At 56.5% G+C, this 25,743-nt stretch overlaps 7 protein-coding genes across 7 annotated transcripts; 3 read left to right on the top strand and 4 right to left on the bottom strand.

Annotated features, from left to right (window-relative positions):
• Positions 1–1,147: 1,147 nt before the first annotated feature.
• Positions 1,148–4,390, bottom strand: CH63R_07871 (F-box domain-containing protein; the record flags this gene model as incomplete). The annotated part of the gene is made up of 4 exons (XM_018302845.1): positions 1,148–1,642; positions 1,699–3,775; positions 3,849–4,189; positions 4,274–4,390. 4 exons carry the CDS (start codon positions 4,388–4,390, stop codon positions 1,148–1,150), a joined length of 3,030 nt encoding a protein of 1,009 aa, XP_018157623.1.
• A 3,320-nt stretch (positions 4,391–7,710) lies between these two features.
• Positions 7,711–9,747, top strand: CH63R_07870 (Transglutaminase-like superfamily protein; the record flags this gene model as incomplete). The annotated part of the gene is made up of 1 exon (XM_018302844.1): positions 7,711–9,747. One exon carries the CDS (start codon positions 7,711–7,713, stop codon positions 9,745–9,747), a length of 2,037 nt encoding a protein of 678 aa, XP_018157622.1.
• Positions 9,748–10,118: 371 nt separating this feature from the next.
• CH63R_07869 (major facilitator superfamily transporter) lies at positions 10,119–12,269 on the bottom strand (the record flags this gene model as incomplete). Its single annotated transcript, XM_018302843.1, has 2 exons — positions 10,119–11,702; positions 12,006–12,269. The coding sequence occupies 2 exons, from the start codon at positions 12,267–12,269 to the stop codon at positions 10,119–10,121; spliced, it is 1,848 nt and encodes a 615-aa protein (XP_018157621.1).
• Positions 12,270–13,907: 1,638 nt separating this feature from the next.
• Positions 13,908–15,398, top strand: CH63R_07868 (Glycosyltransferase family 4; the record flags this gene model as incomplete). The annotated part of the gene is made up of 2 exons (XM_018302842.1): positions 13,908–14,342; positions 14,415–15,398. The coding sequence occupies 2 exons, from the start codon at positions 13,908–13,910 to the stop codon at positions 15,396–15,398; spliced, it is 1,419 nt and encodes a 472-aa protein (XP_018157620.1).
• Positions 15,399–16,313: 915 nt separating this feature from the next.
• CH63R_07867 (PHD-finger domain-containing protein) lies at positions 16,314–19,133 on the bottom strand (the record flags this gene model as incomplete). Its single annotated transcript, XM_018302841.1, has 1 exon — positions 16,314–19,133. One exon carries the CDS (start codon positions 19,131–19,133, stop codon positions 16,314–16,316), a length of 2,820 nt encoding a protein of 939 aa, XP_018157619.1.
• Positions 19,134–19,283: 150 nt separating this feature from the next.
• On the bottom strand, positions 19,284–20,189 carry CH63R_07866 (uncharacterized protein; the record flags this gene model as incomplete). The annotated part of the gene is made up of 1 exon (XM_018302840.1): positions 19,284–20,189. The coding sequence occupies one exon, from the start codon at positions 20,187–20,189 to the stop codon at positions 19,284–19,286; it is 906 nt and encodes a 301-aa protein (XP_018157618.1).
• Positions 20,190–24,906: 4,717 nt separating this feature from the next.
• CH63R_07865 (ML domain-containing protein) lies at positions 24,907–25,594 on the top strand (the record flags this gene model as incomplete). Its single annotated transcript, XM_018302839.1, has 3 exons — positions 24,907–25,115; positions 25,205–25,421; positions 25,475–25,594. 3 exons carry the CDS (start codon positions 24,907–24,909, stop codon positions 25,592–25,594), a joined length of 546 nt encoding a protein of 181 aa, XP_018157617.1.
• Between the last annotated feature and the right edge of the window lie 149 nt (positions 25,595–25,743).

The raw sequence follows: 25,743 nt of genomic DNA, 5'->3' as shown, positions 1-25,743 counted from the left end.
TTTGATTAAATTGCATTACAATATCAAATGACCTGTCTGTACTAAAAAAAACAAAGTACAATACAAGAGTGGGCTCTAATACTTGAGTAAACCTCCGGCTTAGGGTGAAGGTAACAACTACAGAATCCAAGCAGTTGGAGACTGATTCAAAGAAGGAAGGATACCCCTTTATCAGCTCCTAACCTCCTATACTCACACCTTCCTTCCCCTACAACACACAAACTCCTTTATCAAATCCAGGCTGTTCTCTCTCACTGCCTACTTCTACTCTTTTACATCAGGCTCATTAGTTTCTTATTATCATCTTCTTCTTCCCCATTCGCACAGATTAGAACCTATTCACTAACAACCTTTATTGCTGCGTCCCACCAAAGCTTCACCTTTGTCCTTCTTTAATCACGCATACTCGTTTCTCACTCCTTTGCAACAGAAAAAAAAAAGGTCAACTTCCCCATCATGTCCAACAACACTCTCGTCTCCCAGCTGGCTTATAGTTGCGACGAGCTGTTTCCCTTTTGTCTTCCTCTGGGGAGTCATCACTGGCATCGGCTCCGAGTCCCATGGTAAGAAGGATGACAAGCTCCTCCTCTAGGCATCATCAGCACCCAAGCGCCTTTTCATTCTTCACGATGTGGATGTGTGGGAAGCAAGATTCGCGGTACTGATACTGGGGAAGGACCATTCAGGATCGTGAAAAAAGTCACCTGCAGATACGACGAGGAAGAAGGCTCTGTTTTGGAAGCGAGGATACGAGTTAAGGGGCAGTAAGCCCACCGGGATTCTTAAAATAACTGGCTACTTCGCTTCGTTGGCAAATTGATGCAACTCAAGAAGTGCTTCTTGCCCAAAAGAAATCAAGGAAGAAAATTCCGTTTCCGTACCATGCGCGCCAGACCCTGATTGATACCTTTAATGCCGGGTATTGCCCAGATGATTTCGTCCAAAAGATATTGCCTAAGATGTTCAAACCAACTCCGGTCCTTTTGTAAGTCCTGTCGTCACCCTGCGTTTTCAGTCCTATTGAGCTTTGATCAAGAGGCACTTCTCCTCGGACAAAACGCATGGCGGTGAGTAGCCAAAAAAAACAAAAAAACCCCCAAACCCCAAACCCTGCACTAGACGGCCCTGGCGTGGCTCTGGAGAGCAATCACAGGCGCCCTGCCATAACTTCCTTCTTGAAGATCCGGACATCCCAAACGTCATAAAAATGGACGCCTTCGACCGTTTCCAGTTTTGTGTTGGCCACTATATCCGTATCTTCGTCGTCGCTGTCACTGTCCGTTTCCCATCCCGGCAGAGGCAAAGGCGGGAAGACGCTGGGCCCACCAGTGCCAGTGGCGGTCCCTGGGCCGCCGAAAGCCCCGAACGACGAGCCAGCACCGGCTTTGCTCTTGCCCTTCTTATTTTTCTTCTCCTCTGCCTTGGCGGCGGGTGTCTGAGGCGGCGGACGAATGATACGCTCAACCCGGTCGTCGTCGATGGAGATCCACTCGAGTTTCAACTCTGGGTAGTGACACAGGTTGTCGACGATGAACTTCCGAGTCTCGCGCATGACCCAGACGCAAGTGTCGTCGTTTCTGAACTGTGTAACATTCAACGCCCGGAGGCTCACGAGTCCCGAGATATGCTGCATGAAGGTGTGCTATGAAAGTCATTAGACAATGTCCAGGGGATGAAAGGGTTCCTCGGGCTACTTACGATGGCGCGGATTCCAACCGCTGCCGCCAATTCTTCGAGCTGTCTCCCGCGGTTGCAAATCAGCAGCATGGCCTTCTCGTCCACATCCCAGCTTGATCCCGAGTCATTCTTGATCATTAGCTTGTTGAGGGTCGGCATATGCTTCTTGAGAACAAAACGACGGATCTGGTCCATCACAACGTTGGTTTTTGGCGCGAAACTCTCTGGTTTGTACTTGACCGACCGCTCCAGAATGAACAGCTCTGTAATCTCCTCCAGCTGGCCCGCAAACGTAAGGAAAGTAATGGATACGTTGTCTGTGAAGATCTTGCGCAGCGGGAGCGGCTGAACCTTATTCTCCTTGGCCAACATGGTCCAAATAGGAGCTTGGTTGCCAACATTCAGCAAAGTCAGTCTCTTGAGGACTCGTACGTCAATGGCCGCTCTCAGGACGGAGGCCTTGACGGGGATCAAGTGGACACTGAATGACTTCAGCGCTACGCCCCTGGTAGACCGAATGTATTCGCTCATCACCTCATCTTCGCCATGGGCCGTTGTAGCCACACCGTTGACTTGCTTCTCCACATCCCGGAGCTCGGCTTCGGTAGCATTCAGCTCAGTGCGTACGTTGTCGATATCACGGTAGTAGCCCTGCAGCTGATTTTCTACGGAGCGGATGCGATCTCTGTCCTGTGGGTTGGCATTTCGCAAGGTATCCAGCTTATCGTGCACTTCAGCGGCCTCGGACAGCAGATATTGCAGACGAAGGACTAGTGTCTCAAAATTTGTCTTTTGTGTTGCCAGGGCAGCAGCAGCTCGAGATGTCGCTGGCGACTCAGACGCGGCACCTTGAGCTTGAGACGCGGTTATATCGGGAGCGGCGGCAGATCCCTCCTTCTTTTGGTCATTCTTGAGGTCCAAAGGCTCGTCTGTCTCCTCGATCGCGATAGGCTCCTCAACGTTGATGTCTTCGGGATTGGCGTCTGTTCCGTAGTTCGCCTTCGGTATTGCGCTGATGTCCGTCACTGTGGAAGGCTCGAGAGCTTGGATGCTGGGGGCTGGCTGAGTGCTAGCGTCCGCTGTGCTCGGAGCGGGCGCAGCCGAGTGATCTTCATCAGAGGTCGCGGGCCCAGCCTCCGACTTGCTTTGCGGCTGTGTCGCTCCCGCCGACTTCGCTTCCTCCGCTTCGAGATACTTTCTGCTGGCCTTTTCTATCATGTCGAGGATCTCTTGCTTCGAACCGTCATCGGCGTCGCCGTCCGTTATGCTCGCCATAAGTTTCGTCGAGACCTCACGAAGTCTGTTCATAAAGGCTTCTGCGGGCGAGCCAGCCTCCTTCGTGTTCGTAGCCGCATCGAGTTTTTCCTTGCCTTTCAATGTCTTGCGGTGTGACCTCTTGACGAGGAAAGGCTCGACATCGAATATCCTACCCAGGACCGACTCCTGGCTCTTGCGCTCTTCTTGTGCGCGAAATGCCTTTGCTGGGCCGCTCGCCTCATCCCAGCCGGGCGCTGTCGGCATCGGAACGACTTGAAACTCGTCATCCTGGTCGGAGTCGTCGGGATCGGCGTCGGGGGGAGGCTTTCGTGATTGCAAAGCCAAGTGTGTAGAGAAGGAGAGCTTCAGTTTTGTAAGGGTGGAGGTCGAGTTGCGCACACAGGACTTGATCTCGGTGATGGTATCAAGAGAGTCGATATCAAGGACGGCGAGCGAGTTCAATTTCCGGAAGCCCGACAGGGTGGCGGGTTCGTTGGCGGAGATCCTCCGTCGGCTCCTGGGGGCGGGCCTTAACGCCGGCGGCAAGGGGGGCGGCGGACCCAGGGAGGTGCTGTTGCTGTTGTTGTATGGAGGCGGGACGGAAAAGGACATGCTAGCGAAGGGAGGAGGCGGCGGCGGAACGGTAGAGAAAGGCGGCAAAGGATCCCAGTGGGCTTGAGTCGAGGTGGGCTGGGGCGGCAGGCTCGACGTGTAGGGCAGCGGCGGAGGTATCTCGAAAAGCGATGGGCCGGCCTGCATGCGAACATGGAAGTTCTTGAGCGACGCAATCTGGTGCAGCGCCCTGTAGACAGGGCGGCTGAGCTCGACTCGGATGTTCCACCTAGTGTTACGAGGGTCAGCGATGGAGGGCGGGCCGGGGCCAGTGGGAAGAACGTAGATAGGTGTGCGGATACCTAAAGGTCTCGAGCGACTTTGTGTTCCTGAGAGTCAGCAGCAGCAGAGTGCTCATGAACTTGCCGCAGCTGGCGCTGTACAGATAGGGCTTGTAGGCGGCCTCGGCCTTGTCGCCGGCGCTTAGGGTGTCGAGGGAGATATCTCTCAGATGTTGGGCATAGTTGTAGTCGCTCGACACGAAGGTCTCGAGGCCACCGGCCAAGCTGTCGATGGGGGAGTCGAAAGAAGGGTCATCTTCGTCGGGGAAGACAATGTGGAAGTTGCGGTAGAGCTGGGCGGCAGCAAGTTCGCGGAAGTGTCTTGAGACGAGGGCGAGGCAGATGAGGTCGCTCTGGCAGCACTTGACAAGGGTTAGGTCAGTCAGTATTGCCGTGTCTATGGCTGTGTCTGTGTTTGGCGATGGCACGGAATGATGATATCTTACATGGCTGAATATATCTTTCTGGGTTTCGAGGGGGAGGTCGAGGAAGTTGAGGGGTTTCGTTGTGGCCGCGGAGGCAGTCGCAGCCTTGTCGCAAGACTCGGCGGCGGAGGCCATCATGGGCAAAATGGGGGTGGCGCAAAGGTGGAATACGCCGTCTGGTTATGCGACGGGTGGGCGGTACGACGAGCGATTCTTACTCTTGTTGTTGTTGGAGGAGGAGCGCACGGCAGACGAGAGGGGGGAATGGAATGATCCAAGTATCGGGTTGCGATGCGGGCGAGTTGGAGGATGTGAGTGGAAGCAACGACGTGGAAGGAAAGGTCTGTCTCGGCCTCTCTGTCCCTGGCTCTCTCCCGCTCTTCTGTCCCCGTCACGTACTTAGTGAAGTGAGGACACTCAGTCTGCCACGCGTGGGCTGGGGTTGGGGTAGGCAAGGTAATAGAGTAGGCAGGGAGGTCAGACACACGGGATAAAAGATACGGGATCTAACACTAGGTACATTGAAATGCGCCAACCCGGGACACGTCCGGAGACAGACAACGCAAGGTGGGACGGCACAGTTGCAGAGTAGGGTGGCTCAGGGAGACAGCGAGCAGCGACAGCACTGGGAGGCCAGCCAGTCAGTGGCCGCCGCCGCGCCTCGGTCCACCGTCAGCGCAGTGCACCACCGCCACTGTCGGCGTGTCACTTGTGTCCCGCCTAGGGTCCCTCCTCGTCGCGCACGGGGCGACGGATTGCAGGGCAGCAGGAGCAGGGACTGATAGCTTACGTAGCGAGAGTGAAAGAGTTTAGGGGGAAAAAAGACGAAAAAAGGAAAGAGAATTGGCGCTTAGACATGCACCCTCTGTTCAATCAATCAATCAATCCCTGAATACCGGCTCCACCAACCGGCCGCCTATCGTTTCGGGGGGTACTGCCTCCGTACCTAACGGAGTGCCATCCCCAGTTCTCCACCAAATGTCATATGTAACGAAGATACAGACAGAGTAGTTTAATAACATTTCGACGTGCCATCTCTCTCAAGTTCTGGATACACTGCAGCGAACGGGTCTCTCATCCACACGACATGTTCCAGGCCACGTCTCCCGTCTGTCTGTCTCCCCAAACCCCTTTACAACGTTCTGAAAGAGAGCACCCCCAGATGTAGCAGACGCAAGACTGCTGTCTGGTGCCGTGCAGGGTCCAGTTATCTTCTCTTACGACGCGCATGATTGCACGAACATTGTGTTCACGTCCAGTAAGGGCGGCCCTGTGTCGTCCACAACGCGGTCCAATTTCTTGAAGACACCATGACGAGGACTAAGACGCGTGGCGGAGACTTGTAAGTTGGGGTTCCTGTTTCCCTCCCAAAAATGGTCCTTTCGATCGGCCATGTAGCCACGAGACATGCTTGTCGAGACATCCCGGCTGAGGCTGAGTGAGGGAGACAATGGGAATGCGGGCTTGGCTATCTGTCCAATACCTGAGTACCTATGTATGCCGTGTGCCAATGTCGAATTTCGAAGGTGGGCATGTCTGCTGCCTCCGTTACGAAGCGCAATGACGCCGATGTGGAGAAGCGCACAAGGGTGGATGACGAGTGACGGCCAACGATGGAGATCAGAAGAAAGAGAGCCGATGTTATCGGCGGCTCCGATAAGCCCCGTACCTCTCTGTTTGCGACTAGTTATGGATACTACGTGACGGACACATACCTAGGTTAAATAGGTACAACATACCCTGTACTTTAGGTAGACTGTAGGGTCGAAACGACTCTCCAATACCGAGACTGTTGGCCGTGGACTATCCGTTGAGTTTTCTGGAAGGGCGGGCATTCGGGTATCCAAGCGCTAGTCGTGGCTGACGGCACAAAGCGCAAGGCGACGATCGGCCCTTAGCGCATCCGCTCCAAGGGGAAGCAACCCCACAACCCCCGCTAGCAAGGCTGGGCTGTTAGTAGCTGTGCCGACTGATCCAGACCCTGGCCGGCAGACCCAGTCACCCAGTCACCCAGACGGCGAAAGGCACACGGGAGGAACAAGGGGAACGATCCCAAGGCTCTGGCGAGACGAGACGAGACGGGACGAGCTTGACATGTTTTTTGAGAATCTAGGTTTTCTCTCCTTCTTTTCCTTTTCACCATCTTCATCTCCATCTTGTTCTTCCTCTTCTCATATCTCTTCTTCTCCTCAAGATATGGACTAGACTCAATCCCGTCCTTCTTCTCTTTTCTGCTACACTACGGATACACACACCATCGTCCCCGCGCTTACAATCCCTGCTCTGCCTGTTCTCGAGCTCGTGTTTGCGCTTGGCTTCGCCCTGCTTTGTCCTGCTCTGCTCTGCAAAGGCCGCAATTGCATGCACTGCACGTAACCCTCCTCCTCCCGAGTCCAAGTTTGGCTCCAATCCTACCAGCTTCCTCCTCCTGATCATCCTCATATTCATCCTTGTTTGCCCTTCCCTGCCCTGCCCTGTCAGCAAGTCCCCGTATCCTGTCACAGCTTAAGCTTCTTGCGTCCCGTATCCGCCAGCTCCCACCCGGACGGCCAACCAGACAAGCCTGTTTCTGCTGCTGCCTGTGAGGGGCGACGCTACTGTCCTTCTTACTCCTTGCTCCTTTCTTCTCTTCTCTCTCAGGCTCTTCCCCCCCCCCCTGCAAGCAAGTAAGCAAGCAACGGCAATTGACCCGGAGGGGGAGATCATCGCCTGAATCTAGCCTGCTTCCTCGCTCCATATATATATCTTGTAACACCACCAAGACCTCTCCTCAGTCCTCTTCTGCCGGCGGCCGTGGCATCAATCCTGGTCCATCCATCGATCCGTCCTTCACTCGGCTACACCACTTTCGTTTCTGTCTGTCCCAGGGCGGGCTACACCAAAACAGCCACAAACCCAGGTGCTTTCTCCTCGAGCTGCCTTCGCAGACAAACCCATCAAAACCACCATCAGCTTCGATAATATCCCCTTCGCCCGCCTTTACTTTTTTTTTTGCTTTTCTTTTTCCATCATCTACATTTGATTCTTCTTTTTGCGCAGCTCGTCCGTCTCTCGCGCTTCTTTTCAACTTTTCCAAATTGTTCGACGCCGCACAACGACAAACGCATTCAGTCAATCATTAAAAGTCCTGCCTGCGCCTCTCAGCTGCGGATCAATCGCTCCAATCCGTCCTGAACCACGCCGCCGTGCAATACAAAAGTCCCCAATCCCTTTGAAGGTGTCGTGACTCAGTCGCCAAGAGCCTGCCTACTGCCTATTACTCAATCGGGACATTGCGCTGCGAACCAACACGGTCTGATCTCTGATCTGGTGGGGGGATCTGCCAACGACCAGCGTCCGTTCGTTTCATCCGTCGTATATTAGACGGTGCACTTGTTCGCACCTCCCATTGAGTTGTGCTTCACTCCTCCCTGGCGCTCACTCGACCAGTTGCGAACACTATCCACCCAGCGCCAGCCATGGCCGACGTCGAGGAGCCCAAGTTCAATAGCCTGGCCGAAAGAATCGCCGCCTTGAACCAGCAAAAGAACTTCAAAGCCCCAGAGGTCAAGCCAAAGCGACCCCCGCCCCCGCCCCCGCCGACGAATCGTCCCGTTCCGCGAAGCCAGACCCTTCCTGTCGCCCAGACGAACGGCCTTCCTACGCCTCAAATCAGTCCCACGATCCCTCCCCGGCCGGTCAAGACCACGCCGGCAAAGCCCAGTCCGCCGCCGCTGCCTCGACGAACAACCGACTCCTCTCAAGTCGACACGTCACCTCCCAGGGACCGCATTGCCCCTCCACCTCTGCCCACTCGCACCTCGACCCAGCACATCTCACCAGCGTTGCCCCCTCGGAGGCCTTCCACCCAGCAATTGGCGGTGCGCCGTAGCTCGAATGCTTCCGAAATCTCAAACTTGTCGTCCCTCTCATTGAACCACACTGTGTCGTCCGCTACCAGCATCCATTCCATCGACGGCCCCACGCGCAAGCTCCCACCCACCTTGGATCAAGCAAACCTGCCCCCGCTGCCACCAACGAAGAGAGAACGGGAAGCGCAAGCGAAGGACGCCGCTGCTCAACAGACACAACCGCACAAACATGCCCTCGTGTCGGTCAAGTCTTCGCCAGCCATTCGACAAATTGAGCCCCCTCACAGGCCGGTGCTACCCCCGCGATTGACCTCGAGGTCGACCAGTCAGCAAGTTCATGAGCCAACTCTGCAGGAAGAAGCGCCAGCGAAGCCGAGACGGTTACCCCCGCCGCCGACGTCGTACGTCAAGTCACAGCCGCATGCAATTGGCTACACGGGCCAGGAACAGCAAGCAAACGACCGACCACCTTTGCCAGGAAGGCGGCCAGGCACTGACGATGACGCTCCTCCTCCCGTCCCCCTCAGTTCCCGCCCTAGCGTTTCACAGATCGAGGCCGTCTCCGCCAAAGCCGTTGCCCGTGCAAATGACTGTCTGATCTGCCGCGACTTTTCTGGCCCGGATGGCGTTGCTGCTCAACATCCTAGACAGTCACTCCCCAGAAACGACCCTGTAGGATACTTGGCCCAGGTTCTATGCGGACCATTCGCATCTCACACAGACAAGGCGCGAGCCATTTTCACCTGGTTTCATCACAACATCGCCTATGATTGCGCCGCCTTCTTCGGCAATAACATTAGGGGTCGCTCCGGAGCCGATACCATTTTCATGGGGAAGGCCGTCTGCTCGGGCTATGCAGACACGTACAAGGAGATCGCCCTCCGCGCAGGCCTGGAGTGCATCACGGTCACTGGACACGGCAAGGGCTATGGGTACACCCCTCTGGAAAAGGGGGAGCGTCCGCCGCCGAAGAAAGCCGACGGACACGCTTGGAACGCGGTGCGCATCGACGGCGGCGAATGGAAGCTCCTCGATGCCTGTTGGGGCGCCGGTAACGTGTCGGACGTGACCAAGGATTACACGCCCGACTTCAAGCCACACGAGTTTACCCGGAGGAACGATATTTTCGGACTCTCTCACTACCCATCGGATGACAGGCACTTCTTCCGACCCGATGGCCGAGTGCCGTCCTGGGAGGAATACTACATCGGTCCGGTCCACGGCGACAAGCCCACCGTCTACTCCCATGCGTACGAGGAGGGCGTTTGGGACCACACGATCAGCCCCAAGGAGCTCCAGATCCCAGTTTACAGCGGCCAGGTTGTACGTTTCCAATGGTCCAACAAATGCGAGCACTGGACGTCAGAGAGGCACGGCAAAGGAAAGCCCCCGCTGCTTCTGCTCAGCATCAAGGGGCGAGACGGCCGCAAGGAGGACATGGTCCCCGTCGAGACGGACGGCTTCTGGCATTGGGCCGACGTGAACGCAATCGACCTGGGCGCCCCGGGTCAGAGCGTCACCGTGGCTATGATCACAACGATAGACGGCCAAGACGCGAGAGGCGTGACTGCCAAGGAATACTTTGCGAAGAAGGGTAGGTGTAGCATGAGCTGGACGTACCTCATGAAATGGGAGCTCATCTGAGGGGAGAAGGGCTTTCTTTCTCAATGACTGACGGCCGGACACATATTGTTATACGTAATGATAATGGGAATTTATTGGTTTAGGTTCGTGATTCTCGTGCCTCTTTGGCTCTGCAATAATAACTTTTTGAAATCTAAATTTTCTTCCCCCTCCCCCTTCCCCCTCTTTTGGCATGGTCTCTACCGTACTGTCATCCACAACCTAGAGGGAGCTAGCCAAGGTCGGGACTTTGAACGGGACATACAATGTGTATCAAGGAACACCTACTAGCCCTGTTGACCATGAACCGATCTGTGTGTGACGATTGTGAAGCCTCTTACCTCCATGGCCGTCTAGTCATCCAGTGTTAAGGATAAGCTCAGTCGACTACCTCAAAGCTCCAGCTTCTGCCACTTGCGCAACCGCCCTCCATAGCGATAAATCAGCGTTGGCACAGGTATGAGGGCAACGGCAACGAAGCCCAGAACGCTGTTCCCCCAACCAAGCCCCAGGGCGTCGTACATGGGCGGCCCCGCCATCGGCAGAAACGCCGCGACGACGCTGCGGAAGACGGTAAGGGCGGCCATGCCCGAGGCGGCGTAGGACGGGTACGCGTCGATGACATAGGCCTGTATGGGCTGCCAGATGCCCAGTATGGCGACGCCGAACGGCAGTAGGCTGACGACGGGTGCGGCCCAGTGGGTCTCAAACTCGGCGGTCCAGCCGTACCAGAAGAAGGTGACAGGCAGCAGGGCGGCGAAGTAGATGCAGTCGGGCAGGCGCATCTCGGGCTCGTAGACGCCGCCGTTGGCCTTCGTCATGCGGACGACGGTGCGGTCGGAGAGGGCGGCGAACAAGGCCATGCCGATAAGGTAGCCGAGTCCCAAGGGGATATAGACGAGCCCCGCGGTGCCGACGGAGAAGCCGTAGGTGGAAGCGAACACGAGGGGGATGGTGCTGAAGAGGAGATAGAGGACGCCGTAGGCGAAGGCGCAGTAGAGGCTCACGCTGAAGAGGATAGGCGAGAGGAAGAGCATCTTGAGCGGGCGGACGAGGCCGCGGACAAGGAGCTGGGAGGACGTGGGCCGGGGCGTGCCCGCCGGGAGGCGATGGCAGTCGTCGTCATGGTCGTATACGCTGCGGAGGTCAGGGCGGCCGAGCTCGGCGCGGAGCCGGGCGACCTTCCGGTCGATGAGGACGCGCGGGTTGGTCTCGCGGTTGAAGAGGGCGATGATGAGGGTCACGGGGGCGGCGGCGATGAGGGAGACCCACGAGGACCAGCGCCAGCCGAGGTCCTGAGCGATGTAGGCGCCGGCGATGGGGGCGGCCGTGGGGCCGATCAGGGGCCCGATCATCCAGAGCGAGATGGCGGCACCGCGCTCGGCGACGGGGAACAGGTCGGCGATGACGCCGCCGCCGATTGCGAGGCAGCCGGAGCCGCCGACACCCGTGAGGAAGCGGAAGGCAATGAGGGAGGCGAGCGAGGGCGCAAGGGCGCAGCCGGCGAGGCAGGCGCAGAAGAAGACGTTGGCGGCGTTGAGGACGGGGCGGCGGCCGTACATCTCGGACAGGGGCGCGAGGAAGAGCGGGCCGACGGCATAGCCGAGGAGGTAGATGCTCACGGGCAGGGTGCCGAGCGCCATGTCGTCGTTGCCGAGGTCCTCGTTGAGAGGGCCGACGGCCGGGGCGAGGATCGAGGAGGCGAAGGGCGTCATGAAGGTGATGGCGGCGAGGAACCAGATGGCGAGCCACTTGCGACGCGGGGGCAGGTTCATGGGCATGGCCGGGTCGGAAGGGGTATCCCAGCCGACGAGGCCGGCGGGGAGGTCGCTGAGAGGGTGGTCGTGGTGGGCGGCCATAACGGATAGGCGGCCATCGGCTTCCCTGCGGCGGGAGGCAAGGCTCGCAACCCGGGAGAGGCGGCTCCGTGCGCTCGCGTGGGATCGGGCCGTCTGCAGGCGCTCTACGGCGATGTCCTGAGAGAGGTTTGTTAGCAAAGAGTCGTCATGGGATGGGTGATGAGGTCTTTAGACGATATAGCAATCAACTGCCTTCCCATTTTCAAACGGTCGCCCGAGGGCCAGGAAAAGCAGGAGGGGAAAAGGGAAACCGCTCTGCCGCAGAAAAGAAGAAGAACAAGAACAAAAACAAGAAGGAAGGAAAGAGGAAGAAAGGCATTGATGAGAGTCATCAACAGAGATTTGTTTGCAAAAAGAAAAAAAAAGAAAAAAAACCACAACCGTCATGAGCCTTTCCCACATGAGACAAAGGAGCCTTACCTCCAGGGACGGCTGATCGCCGTCCGTCGCGTCGTCGACGTCAAAACTATTTCTCTTCTCCATACGCGTCTCGTGTACCCTTTCCAGACCATCTGCAGAGGCGAAGCGGTGCCGCTGTCCATGCTCAGGCTCCTTTTCCATCATTATTGTCGTCGTCGCTTGGTCCGAGGATCCGCCTCGGAGGCCGTGGGCGCCGGCGCCGGTGGCGGGTGTCGTCACTGCCGCCCCCGGCGGCTCCGCCTCCACATCCTTTTCGGAACCCATCGATGGCGAGAAATCTGCAAAGCCTTCCCCTAGTCCTTTTCCCTGTTCCCGCCTCTTCTTCGCAATGGAGTCCTAGGAAGATGTGTAAGACAGAACCACAACGCAACGAGGGTGGAACGAACGAGGCACGAGAGCCGGATCCCAACAGCCGCGAGGGCAAGCAGCACTTGCGTGTTCGGGGCGTATCTCAATCCTCGCACTTCTCCCTCACCTCACTCTTTCACACGCCGTTGCTGACAGGCCGACGGCATTGCCTGTGAGGGAAGCTACCCCTCTCACCCCCAACCCCTATTGCCGCATCTAACCTGCGTAGGCCGACGATTGTCAAAGTATTAAGAGAGGTGTAACGTGATTCGATGGCAGAGATCTACATTGCCATCCATCTCCGGCCGCCCGCCCCCTGCTGAGGGAGCTACTTTGCAGCCGGCGGGCGGGCAGCCGCCTGCAGGCGGAAGCGGCTAGCTTCTCCCGGGAGAGGGGCTGGAAACTCCATCTTTTATCTCCACAACCCGTGTGGGTTAGAGGGGCACTTAGGAAGCTGAAGAGATGCCCTCGGGAGTCGAGGGGGATGGATCTAGACCATATCCAGTCTCGGCCGGGGAGGGTGCTGAACTGTGCCCAGGCGAGCAGTCCCGGGAAGAGGCGAGTCGTGGGGTTGTTGTAAGCGGCCTGGTTGTCAATGAGTGAGGCTGTAAGTCAACAAGAGACACAATCGGGACTGTCACAACCTACTCATATGGAAGCGCGGCTGTTTGATGTGGTTGGTAATCTTTTGCCTCGGCATTCATAGCCCTGTAGCTCTTAATCCCTGGCCTACCTCATCCAGTCAGATCTTTGGAAGGGGGAAGCTGAGAGCATATCATTATTGACTATTTGGGGGTGACGGGGAGGAGCTCTGAGATGGGCATTGCAATCATGCTCACCGGCCGTTGAGAACTGTTGAGGTTTAGGACAGTTGAGGTTCTCCGGCACTGGAAAGAGACTGAGGAGTTAAAGCAACCAACGTCAGAAACAGAGTTTCCTGCTCCCGCATTGCAACCCCGTCCAACGGTCTCGGCCTAGGACTGTTGCACTGAAGGACTTTTGAGAAACTGGAACTCTGCTCAGCACAGACCAGAAGCTGGAACAACCATCAGAATCTCAATTCAGCATCCCTAGGTAGGTAAGGTACCTATTATGGTGGCTCCCTAGCTCCACTTCGGGCCTGTCAATGCCGGCCTGCATTTCTGCCCCTCAATTTCTCTCCCGAAACACCCACATGGAACCTCCACTGAAAAGCACATGGGATTCCAAACAAACCCCGCCCTCCCCCCCAAAAGCCACCATCGATAACGCGGCTCGGTGGGGGCCCTTAGCCTTCCTTCTCCAAATTGACAACTGTGTCCCGTCGCGAAAGCTCCAAGCAGCTCACTAGACCTTCTCCATCGCGAAAGGGGGTTCACTTCACCCTTCCCAAACCACCACAACACTACAACTGTTAATGTGCGCACTTGCCAACTCACGCCTGCGCACAACACACATGATGAAAGCGATCCGGCGGCCAGAGCGAATTTGACAACAAGGAACCAACAAACCGGCCAGGACCACACCCTTCCCCACCCCGCGCGTTCTTTGCGCCAAACGAAACATAAATCCACAATGTCGTCCTCCACCTCCTCCGCGGCGACGGACCTCACCCGCACCGAGACCCTGAGCCTCGGCTCCCTCTCCCTCGCCGCCGTCGCGGTCCTCCTCAATGCCTTCCAGGGCGACGGTGAGCCCTTGATAGCGTCTCTGGCCCTGTCCGTCCTGGCCTTCGCCCTCGCCTACGCCATGATCCGCTGGCTCGGCCCCGTCTTCAAGCGCGCCGGCTTCCGCGGCCGCGACCTCTCCAAGCACCACCGCCCCGAGCTGCCCGAGTGCATGGGCGCCGTCTGTGCCGCCGTCTACCTGCTGGTCGTCATCGTCTTCATCCCCTTCCCCTTCTACAAGGACATCGTTGCTGCCACTAGCGGCGGCGGGAACAGGGACGTCGTCTACCAGGTCGAGCATGTCCAGCAGGGGCGCTTCCTGCATCGCTTCCCTCACAGCAAGGTCCGTCTTCCAAATCCCCTTGCCATTTCATGGATACACACCCCTTACTGACACTGCCCGCAACACATACAGCTCGCCTCGTACCTCTCGGCCATCATCTCCCTCCAAACCACCGCCCTCCTCGGCATCGGCGACGACCTCTTCGACATCCGCTGGCGTCACAAGTGGTGGATCCCCGGCCTGGCCTCCGTCCCCATCCTCGTCATCTACTTTGTCGACTTTGGCGTCACATCCATCGTCATCCCGATCCCGCTCCAGCCCTACCTCGGCGAGCTCTTCGACCTCGGCGTCCTCTATTACATCTACATGGCCTGCATCGCCATGTTCTGCCCCCAGTCCATCAACATGCTCGCCGGCATCAACGGCATCGAGGTCTCCCAGTGCATCGTCGTCTCCCTGCTCCTCGTCCTCAACGACTGCCTCTACCTCTTCACCCCATACCCGCACCCGGCCACCGACTCCCACCTCTTCTCCCTCTACCTTCTCCTTCCCTGGCTCGGCGTCTCCTTCGCCCTCGTCCTCCACAACTGGTATCCGGCTAAGGTCTTTGTCGGCGACACCTACTGTTACTTCTCTGGCATGGTCTTCGCCACCGTCGGCATCCTCGGCCACTTCTCCAAGACCCTCGGTCTGCTCCTTGTCCCCCAGCTCTTCAACTTCCTCTACTCCACCCCGCAGATCTTCGGCCTCGTCCCCTGCCCCCGCCACCGCCTGCCGCGCTTCGTCGCCCGCACCGGCCTCCTCGAGCCCAGCGTCACCCCCTGGAGCCCCGAGCGCCAGCCGCACCCCTTCGTCGCCCGCGCCCTGCACCTTCTCGCAAGGTTGCGCCTGCTCAAGGTCACCACCGATGACAAGGGTCGCTTCGTCGAGACGAGCAACTTCACCCTCCTCAACCTCTGGCTCGTTTGGCGCGGCCCTCTGCGGGAGGACCGTCTCGCCTGGGAGGTTACCTTTCTCCAGCTCTTCGTCGGCCTGTTCGGCCTCTTCGTCCGCCACCGCCTCGCCCTACTCATCTTTAAGGAGGACAACTGGGGCATGACGACCAAGAGATACTGATGGTTTTCTTCTTGTCTTGGTAAAATAAAAGCCAAGCAACACGTCGAGGTGTGTGGTCGGTCCGTTTCCTCGTGTCTGTTGACACGGGGTTTTCTATTTCGGATCACGGGCTTGAAATGCCGCCCAAATTTGGCTTCCTCTGCCTGGGACCAAAGAGATGGTATGGCCGTCAACAGTGGCCGCCGCTTGTAAGATAGCTAGACGGACGGATATTGAAATACCCCTGTAAGAGTACATGTCGAAAGTTGGCTAGAGGACCGCTAAATAGTCCCGGTCAAACTACGGAAGAAGAAAAGACAATATTTCAAATCAATGAATGGTGGACACTGAACAAGACCAAGTCAACCACAATGTGACCGACAAATGAGCTGCTCAAGTGCGAAAGAGAAATCCATTTGAATCTTTTCATCGTCATGGGAGGGGCGTTGCTCAGTGCTAAGGCACTCACCCTCTTCTCTTCTTTCTTTCCCTCGGATAAGCTAAGCATAGAAATACACGTGAAAATATGCCGCTCCTGGCAATAGTCGAAATCCCTTTTTCTCCCATCCCAATATCAGTCCAGCCCAGACATCGCTACCTCTTGCCTTGCTTTACGCCTGTGACCCTGAAAAAAAGATGTCGCCCCTTGAGGTCGGGCAAGAGTTGCGACAGACGCTTGGGGGGTTTTCCCCCTTCAGATGTGCATTTTCGCAGCTCCTCCAGGCATAATCGAAATACATCTCGAACGAGATCGTTTTTGAAAAGCGCTGGCAAGTCCATGACGTTCCCGTTGCCCATTCCATTTGTCTGTCGCCGCCATAACGCCGAAACCAAATACCAGACCGCCGCCGCGTTGATTTGTTGTGGAATATTCAGATGGGTAAGAGGAGCGGCCGTGCCATCCCCTGGGCACCCGCGGAACCCCGTCTCTATATGTTACAAGGAGTTGTTTGTTGCTGTGGCCGCGGTGATCGAGTTGGCCGTGTTGCCCGTTACGGGTGTCAAGACATCTGTGCCTTTATCGACAGCCGGTGAGTCGGCAATGGCATCAAGCGCCGGCTTCGACTCCTCGGTCCCTGATAGCGACGTCTTCAATCCGCCAATACTCTTCGCCTTGTTCATTCTGCTTTTTGTGTAATCGCTGAGGCTCAACTTCTTCTTCACAGGGCTCGGATGCGCCGCTGCGCCATTGACAGCCGAAGGTGCAAAAGGGTTGCAAAGACTGCCGGCGGAGAAAGGGGACTGCGCAGTTGTGGAGGCTGAAGACGGCGTTGTCGCGCTGGGTGTTCCCAACACCGGACCGTTAAAAGCGGGAACCGGCGGCAACTGTACTCGGAGTTCTGGTGACTTTATCTTCGAGGGGCCGGTCACAACGTTGACCAACGTCTCCGTGGCGGAATCGGTCTGTATAGGCGACTTGATTGTACTTGGCGATCTCGTTGGGGCGTCTGCCATGATGATGTCTCCCACGGATGAGGCAGCAGGCGATGTGATTTGTCCGGGGTTAGTCGATTCTTTCGACGGTGTCGGAGAACCAGTCACAGGTCTGTGGTCGGCAGGCGAGTCTACATCCATGGGTGTTGGTTCCTGGAGCATGGTCGACGGAAGGGACTTGCGTCTGTCAGCCTCGTCGCATCGCAGTCGATGCCGGTTGTTGAGCAATCGCTGAGACAAGGATATAATCCGGCGACGTGGCTTAGGGGTCTGGACATGCTCGCTGTACCATTCACCCTCAACTGGGTCAGTCTGCACAGAAGCGTCGCAATAGACAGGACGAGGTCCAGAGGACTCCCGTCTGGACTGCGTTGCAACGGAACCATTCCGAGACGCCGATGCCTTATGAGGATTTTGTGCTGTCGGCGAAACATCACCGGACGGAGAATTCGACTTGCTCCTTGATGTCCCGGCGTCGACGTATTGCGAAGTGCCTGTGGACGCATTGCTGGTCGAGTTCCTCTGTTTCGTCTTGGACCCAGTGCCGTCGGACGCGCGCTTTTTCTTGCGAGGGGGCTGTTGTTGTTCCATGCGTCTGAATGAGTCTTCAACCATCTGGACTTTGCGCTTGTCCCGGTCAGTAGGTTCGGTGAGGATGCCGGGTCGGTCAAGGGAGCCTTGACGCAAGGGCGTACGGTCACGGCTGGGGGGCTTGCTGCGCTCCGATACCGACCGAGCATCGTTGTCGACGTCATCGTGGTGGCCTTCACTGGCTGCGCGACTGTTGGTGGCGTGCCCGGTACTGGTGGGTGAAATCGTGTGGGTTTTGGGTTTCCTTGACTTCTTTTTGACGGCGGGACGAGACTGTATTTTGGCCTGGTGTTGTCTGTGGAAGCGGGCAAAGGCGCAATTTGCACCTAGATCGCACGCACAGCCGCCGTGCTCGGATAGTATCCGATGAATCCAGCCGGAGAGCGTTTGATACTCTGCCTCGTCCATCTCAACCTCATTCTGGGCTTGTGTGTCGTCGTCGGCGACCCCCAAGAGATGGTGCATACGGGCTTGGAACTTCTTGGGCAACCTGAATTCCCATGGAAGCGTGATTTGCTCGTTTGCAGCGATGTGCCGATCACTCACTAGCCAAAAGTGGTATTCAGACTGCCCCGACAGATATGTATCCAGAATGGCGTTTGGCTTGCAGCTCCTTCGGGCGAAGCGGGCAAGCGATCCTTCTTTCCTGGTGTCGATGTACAACGGCAGCATCGGATGGAAGAACACGAACGGAAGCGGCGAGGACAGCTCCTCCCACAGGTTTTCGGGGTCGTCGCAATAGTCCTTCTGGAAGCCAATGACGCCGTTGAGTTCAATCAAAGGCACGTCTTTCTCGATGGCAGCAGGGGTTGCGAGATACTGCCACCGAAGTACGGTATCGGAACCAAGGGGAAGCTTCTTGCTCTCCACGTGCAGCTGACGCTTCTGAGTGTCGATGTCTTTGGGGAGTTTAGCAAAAACGTCGTTGAGTTCTCCACCTGTGTCTTTCCTCAAGCGAAGGGGTTCGCGAAGCCAAACGGAAAGAGTGTTTGAGACCAATAGGCTAGCAAACGAATTGATTTGCGTGATAGGGACGTCTGCCTCCTTGGTCATCGAGAGAAAACCGTCCGAGTAGTTGTGTATTTGAAAGTCGCTCGGAAGATCCGGAGGCGTCGTGGCAGGGCTTGGAGGATGACCGTTGGGTTGGGGGCGGTTGTTCCCGTACGAAGGGCTCCTCTTCGCATTTTGTGAACTTATCGAGTGGGAAGGCCGGTGGGATGTCTTCGTCTTCTTGGTCGGGTGAGGATGATCGCTCGGACTTCCGTGCTTCGCATTCTCCTGGCCCGTGGCCAGACCATTCAGCTGCAAGTCGGTGGGTTTTGGCTTCTTTTTGTGGCTCTTGGATGGCGGACGTTTGACCTTCTTGTCCGGGGCACCTTCTGCGGTGCCGCCGTTCTTCAGCCGACGGGTGCGCTCAATGGCCTTTTGTCGGTCTAGTGGACGCGGCTTGCAGTCGGCGCACGAGTGGGCGAAATCCTCGCGAAGTGCCTCCTCTCGGCTGTCTGGGTAGAAGCAGTCTATGTGCTGCCATGTGTCGCACGTGTCGCAGTAGATCGTGTTTCCATCATCATCAGAGAAGTTGCAGATACACTTGATTGTGTACGGCTCTTCTTCCTCTACCGTCTCAACCTTGCGTGGAACGTTGTGGGTAGAGACGGTCACGCTTGGGGCGAAGAGGTTCTGACTAGGAGTCGCGGTCTGCGTCGACAGTGGCTGTAGCTTTTCGGTCATAATCCAAATTCGCCTCGTAATGGGGGATTGGTGTCGAGGTATGCGTGAGCTGATTACTGTTGCGACCTGGGTAGCATGACGACGCCTGTCTAAACGCACAGGAGCCAGCCGTCAAAGGAACCGCGGAAACAGCGAGACGTTGTGGCGTGATCATCCGTCGGTGGGCAGTGTGTGGTCGGGTCGAGAGATCTCAGCGAGGTCGAGGACAAGACTCGACCGGGGGATTCGAGACTGGCTCAAAGGGCAGGGCGTCGAAAAGGCGTGGGAACGCAAAACAAAGCGGATCGCCGGATCGCCAGCAGTGACCGTCTGCAAAACAGACGTTTTCGTTACTGTCACGAAAGTGTCTTGAAGGCGTGTGGTGGAAAAGTTTTCGAGTGATCGCGAAGTGTGTCCAAGAAACCGAAGCAAAAGGGCAGACGGAGTCGAGGGAAGGGCTATACGGTTGCGCCTCGTCGAAGGAGAGGAATGGGACGGTTCGAGTGGTTGTATCGAGTCGAGAGACGTGGGATGAGGAGGAATCCGAGTGTTTCGACCCAAAGCGAGGGAGGACAGGGTGGTTTGTGTCGAGAAGATGAGGGTGGAAAAGAGATTGAAAGAGAGGAAGAGAGGGGGCACGACACGAAGGAGAAGGATGGATGGATGGGTCCCCCGAAGGAGAGTAGCAGAAAGCGCAGCGGCAGCGGGTGCAGGTGCGGTGGTGCTTGGTGCGGTGCGGTGCGAGTTGAGCGAGACAGGTCCCAGTCCTTCCCCCAGTGCGTGCAGGCGAAAGAGAGAGACCAGGCCAAGCCAAAAGGGAAGAGAGGAGAGGGCGAACGGGGAAGGAACAGTAACTGTACTGCTGGGTTGGGTCAGGTCGCTCCTGTCTGGGTTGGGACTTGGACTTGGGACTTCTTGGGGGGGAAGGGACTGACTGGCGCACCTTGTGCTTTGGTGTGCGGGCTGGATGGAGACGGGGAGTCCTGTAGTCGAAGTCCACCGACACACGGTATGGGATATTTTGGGGGGCAGAGAGGAGGGTGCGGCGGATGGGGGATGCTGGGATGCTGGGTGCATCTCACTCAGCTCGAGTTGCCTGTAGGCGAGGGAGATGCGCGACGGCTTGTCGCTGTGCTGCTGGGGAGCACTGGCTGGCTACCGGCCTACCACCAGCCAGCCCAGTCCAGCCGTCCGGCCAACCAGGCGACACAGCCTAGCCGGACGCACTGGAGAGGGAAAAGGGCGGAGGCGGCGACGGGACGGGAGAGAGACGAGAGGAGAGAGAGTAGAGGGAGACGGGAGACGAGGGCAGAAAAGCCAAAGCCCGTGGGTAAGAAAAACAGGGTACCCAGGTACCTGTACTTACATGAAGCTAGACCCGAAAGGCGGTGGGCACTCTGATATGAGTGGCTACGGCAGTCCAGTCAGACCTTTAGCGCAGAAACGTGATTGCCTCAGGCATGTCAGGTTTCAGGCCGCAACCAGACAAGAGATGGTCGATGCCCCTCGTCTGATGAAGGACTGACGACTGCCTTGTTAGCCTTCCGCACCAAGAGCCTGGAAGGTCAGCTGGAAGGATGGGGGCAGGAGAAGGAGAGTGAGTGAGAGGGGGAGAGAGAGAGAGAGAACGCGAGAGAAAAGTCGAATCTGCATGAGAAGATAAAAGAAAAGAAACCCCTCCAAGCAAAAGTGCTGATAGAGAAAGTGGGTTGATGACACTTTCATCAATCCGCATAGTCATGAGAGTGAAAGTGGAAAAGAAAAAAAAAGTAACAAACTCTTGAAGTTGAACACACTCTGATCGTCTTGATGAGAGCAACAGCAGCTGGCGGCCATCGTTGGGCTGATGTGTGTGAACAGAATCAAGAGGCAGATTTGACGGGCGGGAGTGGAGGGACGAGAGGCGGCATGCAAAGATTTAATGAGTAATAAAAGAGAAGAAATGGGCGGGCAGAGTTGGTGTCGGTGTTGTGGTGCGCCACCGCGGGTGGTGAGTGGTGACCCTCTTTCTCTCCTTCTCTCGCCGGCCCTAGCAGAACGGAGGATGTGACGGGGGCGGCTAGCCGGAGATGGAACGGTGGATGGATAAGAAGAATTAGAAGACAAGACTGGAGAGACTGGGGGCGATGGGGGTGGACGGTGACCCGCGCGGCGGGACGGATTGTCGGTTCATGGGTTTCGTGCCTTGGCCGAGGTGTTTTCCCCCTAGGTGTGAAAAGGAAGGGCGTGTCCACGTGCAGGCTACAAGCAGGCAGCAGAGACAACTAGACAAGTGCGTGCCGTGTGTGAGGCGAGGACCTTTCCGTACCATAAACACCATCGGTCTCTTAAGAATGCCGGCGTCGAGGCTTAACGTTTGCAGCACACTTTCCAGCCGCCAAGGGGCAGGACTGATGGTAAGTGAATCGTCCTTGGAAAACCAGCGATACTCCGTAACTTGGAATCGGGGATCTCCATGGCTTCCATCCCATCCAGACGGCGATGTGAGGCCGGACCAGTTATGCGGAATAATGCTATAAATAGGCAGTGTACAGACAGACAGAGTACGTGTACGACTAAGTAGCCAGTAACCTTGCTCCTGTGCGTCGTTCCTGTAGTGGCGTATGTACCTCGTTATCCCTGATGCTGAACATCGATAAAATCCGCATCACTGTGATTTGTTGCTAGACGGGCCAGGGCGGTTTTCAGTTGGGGGGGGCTGTCCAAGCCTCGGTGCGCCAGGGGTAGAGAGACTACCCAACAACCATAGAGAGTAGTGAGAGACACCTGGAAGACGAAGACGAATGCGAAGACGGTCAATGAGACTCGGAGAATGCTGGACTGGCCGAGAAGCGTCGCCCCGCCTGTGCCTGGAGCTCTCCGACGCCAACCTTCGCCCCCAAAATCTCTCAGTCAGAACACCACGACCGAGAGCCTTTCCGCCCTGTGTCTGCCTTGCCTGCCCGGCCAATGGTTGGATAATCTAGAGTTCGTCGAGTCGTCGGCTAAGGCGTTAGTTCAGCATGGCGCCCTCAAAGTTCGTACCGGAGCAGACGCTACTACCTCGGGGTCGACACTCAACCTCTACAGTAGGGTGATACCTTGGGGACCTGGAAAGCGAGGAGAGAACTGGTACAGGTACTTGGGTGGGTTCCTAGGAGTCGCTCCCAAAAGTACTTATCGTCCAGACTTCTTGCAACATGGTGCTGGTGTCGTTGTTCAGTGGGCATTCAACAGAGAGATACTGTACTTACTAGAACCCAAGGCGCAGCACCTCTTCGTGCCATCATCTTGCTGACTCCCCCCTGTCTGTCTGTCTCGAGTCTCAAGCCAACATCCCGCGGCCGCCCCTCATTGGACAACTTGACTCTCTCGAGAATGAGCAACGGGGGTCTTACTGCCAGGGCCTAATATCACCGTGCATGGAGCCGGTCTTATCGCTCCCTGTAACAGTCCGGTTGGAGACCTGCAGCTTTTCCAATGCGACTTTGCGGTCCTCGGAGGTGAGATGGGTGACAAGCCGTCTTGCGGACTGAGACTCGGATGGGCAAAGGCAAGCTTCATTGTTATCTCCTGCAGAGCCGATACCACTAATGACCGCAGCAAATTTTGCTCGCCATCCTGCATTTCCCATCAACACCCACCGATAGCGGTATGCAGCTTGAAGTCATCATCACTGCAGGCTCGATGCGCTGTGTCCTCTCGGCACTCAAATGGGATTCGCCCCCTCTGCTGAATCGCCTCGTCGAATACAGCGTAGTCTTCCCCCTCCCCCATCCACCTGTAACATCAACTCTCACCTCCCACCTCGGACAGACTCTCGCCTCCAAATGGTGCCTGCCTCTCCAAAACACTGCGCCATCACTCGATGCCGCCCTTCAAACCCTCTCCTCACCCCAAAGATGCACTCGACCCCTCATCAGTGGAGACTAGGTTGGCCTCCATGAACTGGGTGAATGGCACGCTGCGCTGAACTCTCGTAGACGCGGTGACATGGGGGACGGCCTCCTGGGCCGCTGAAGTGTCATTTCGTCAGAGAGTTGCAGAAGTATCGGTACCTTGACCTCTTCCTACCAAAACTCCTCTCACCTCTACAGTAGCGCAGTCAGATGCTACGTGCACCTCGAAATGCGACCTACGCCGGCTCCCTCTGGAGCTTACTGCTGCTGAATGTCGGCCTTCAAAATGGGATTTATCGAGACATTGCCGTCGCCTTTCCTAACGGCGCCTTGATGAGATGGACAGGTGGGAAAGTGCGGTCCCTTGGCCGTTTCTTGCCCACTTCATCTTGGCCTCAAACGGAAGTAGACAAACAAAAACAAAGTGTCGCGACCTTAGAATTCCCATGCATCTCCAGCTGGCGGAGTCAGGACCCCCGGCATGATTCGCGGCCGGTGCCCTACTAGCTAGGATCTCCCTGTACTACAATCGCGTTCTCAAGGCCTAACAAAAGTTTACGACACATTGATGGCCAGGGCTGCAGATGAGGTGCCTGGTATGGATACTTGGCCACTGGTCTCTCCAATCGTCGTCCAAGCATCTCGGCCACACTCTCCAACTCCCACTCAATCGAGTACTTCTTTTGGCACCGGTTCCCTGCGCTCAACGCCGGTATGGTTGGGTCGAGCGGACGGACCTGTGCACCATGAGCTTTCCCATGCTTGCCACGGTGAGAGACGCATGAGGAGGTGTGGCTCCTGCTTGTGTGGCTACCTTTCCTCCAGGGCCATCATCCATGCAGCAGCACGACTTCTTGAGTCGCGGAGGGGGCGTCGGGCCAATCACGAAACCTGCGCAGAGCCAGCGGCTGGCGACGATGGAAGACCCTGGAGGAGTTGACTGCGACCCAGTCCTTCATGCCACAGTAATGTCGCTGCTGCTCGTGCCTGTTTGTTCACGGGACTAGGACGTCCAGGGATCTTCCAGCGATACCTGCGCGGTCGAAACAGGCCCAGCTGCTCTTCCGTGACCTTGGCTCCCAGCCGCCGTCGCAAAGGGACGAGCACGGAGGCAAAATGCCAGACCCATCATTGTGGCTGTGATATCGGCGACGGGTCCTTGTGTGGCGTGCCGCTGTGGTTGCGCATAGACGCTCTCACAATCCGAACAAATGCAAATACAATTCTTAGTGCAGCAGGCTTGTTGTCGCGGGAGCTTGATCGTTTCAACGAGTCACAAATCTGGAGCTGCTGGAAAGATGATAAGAGACGTGGGACTCTTGAGGGGAGGACGCCAAAAGTGGAAATTCTTCATGGCCCGTGCATTTATCATCGCAATTAAGTACGTACCTGTGATTCCAACTTCGAAATCGACGAGCCTTTTCACGATGTTTACAATGTCCTAGTCTCGAATTTTCACAGCTGATGTACGAAGTTTTTCATTCTTTTTTTCTTTTCTGTTTCAGATACATTTTAGGTGCACCTGAAGTACTTGCGGCAGACTGCATGCTTTCTCCCCAAACAGCCCATGTAAGCGTATCTGAATGTCGCCATGGTCGCTGCGGAGGGAAACGGCGCTTGTCCAACCAAAGGTCCACCTGACCCTCTCCAATCAGAGCAGACCTTGATTGCCCCATGACGTTTCTCTGCCGAACACCCAGCCCCATTGCTCACCACCTACCTAGGTACCAACCAAAGCCGCTCGCAGGAACCACTTCCCCGTCACCTTCCAGCCATCCTTACGCTAGACATCGAACCTCGGCCATCGACAACCCCAACTCGAGCATCAACGACGTCGAAATCGGCTGCTTTTTCGAACCTTGCCAATCCCACCTACTCACCAAATACCCTCAACCCCTTACGAAACTCTGTCCGCGATGAGGCTTGCCACTGCTGTCATCGCCTTCCTCTCCGCTGGCCTCGCGCCGGTCGGCGCCAGTGTCCTGGTCCAGAGAGATCAGTCCGTTATCGTCAACAATGACCTCAAGGTCCCTGGCGACTCGCCTTTGGAGCTTTGCCCCAAGTCCCACGACGACGACATCGTAAAGATCGAGAGCGTCGACCTCTCTCCGAATCCCCCTCAGGCGTATGTTTTGCTCCCGCCAGTATAACGTCGATGTCGACGCTTGTTCACGGCACCGTGAAGCAAACAGATGAGCTGACGTAGTGCTGTAGTGGCAAGGAGCTTGTCATCAAGGCTTCGGGAACTGTAAAGCAGCCCATTGAGAAGGGCGCCTACGTCCTTCTGCAGGTCAAGTACGGTCTTATCCGTCTTATCAGCACCAAGGCGGACCTTTGCGAACAGATCGAGAACGTCGACCTCGAGTGCCCCATTGAGAAGGGTGTCCTGAGCATCACCAAGTCTGTCGAGCTTCCCGCCGAGATTCCTTCTGTAAGTTGGCGCTATTTGGCTTCTATGTGGCAAGCGACTGATTCTTTTCTTAGGGCAAGTATTCTGTCTTTGCCGATGTCTACACCGCCGAGGACGTTCCCATCACCTGCTTGACGGCCCAGGTTGTCTTCTCCCGCAGCAACAAGAAGAGCTTCTTCAGCTTGGACCTTTAAGTAATTACGGGTATTACGATGGTTTACGATGATGGACATGGGTCATAGTTGCACGTAGCGATTCATCCAGATTGTTGGTGGGATTCGCATCATCTCATAGCACGGCTTTAGCATGTGGACTTTGGAATACCGCGCTTCATTTTGCTTCC

The sequence above is a fragment of the Colletotrichum higginsianum genome, chromosome 5 (genome assembly GCF_001672515.1).
Source record: "Colletotrichum higginsianum IMI 349063 chromosome 5, whole genome shotgun sequence".
NCBI classification, from domain to species: Eukaryota; Fungi; Ascomycota; class Sordariomycetes; order Glomerellales; family Glomerellaceae; genus Colletotrichum; species Colletotrichum higginsianum.
This window is presented reverse-complemented; position numbering and strand designations above follow the sequence as displayed.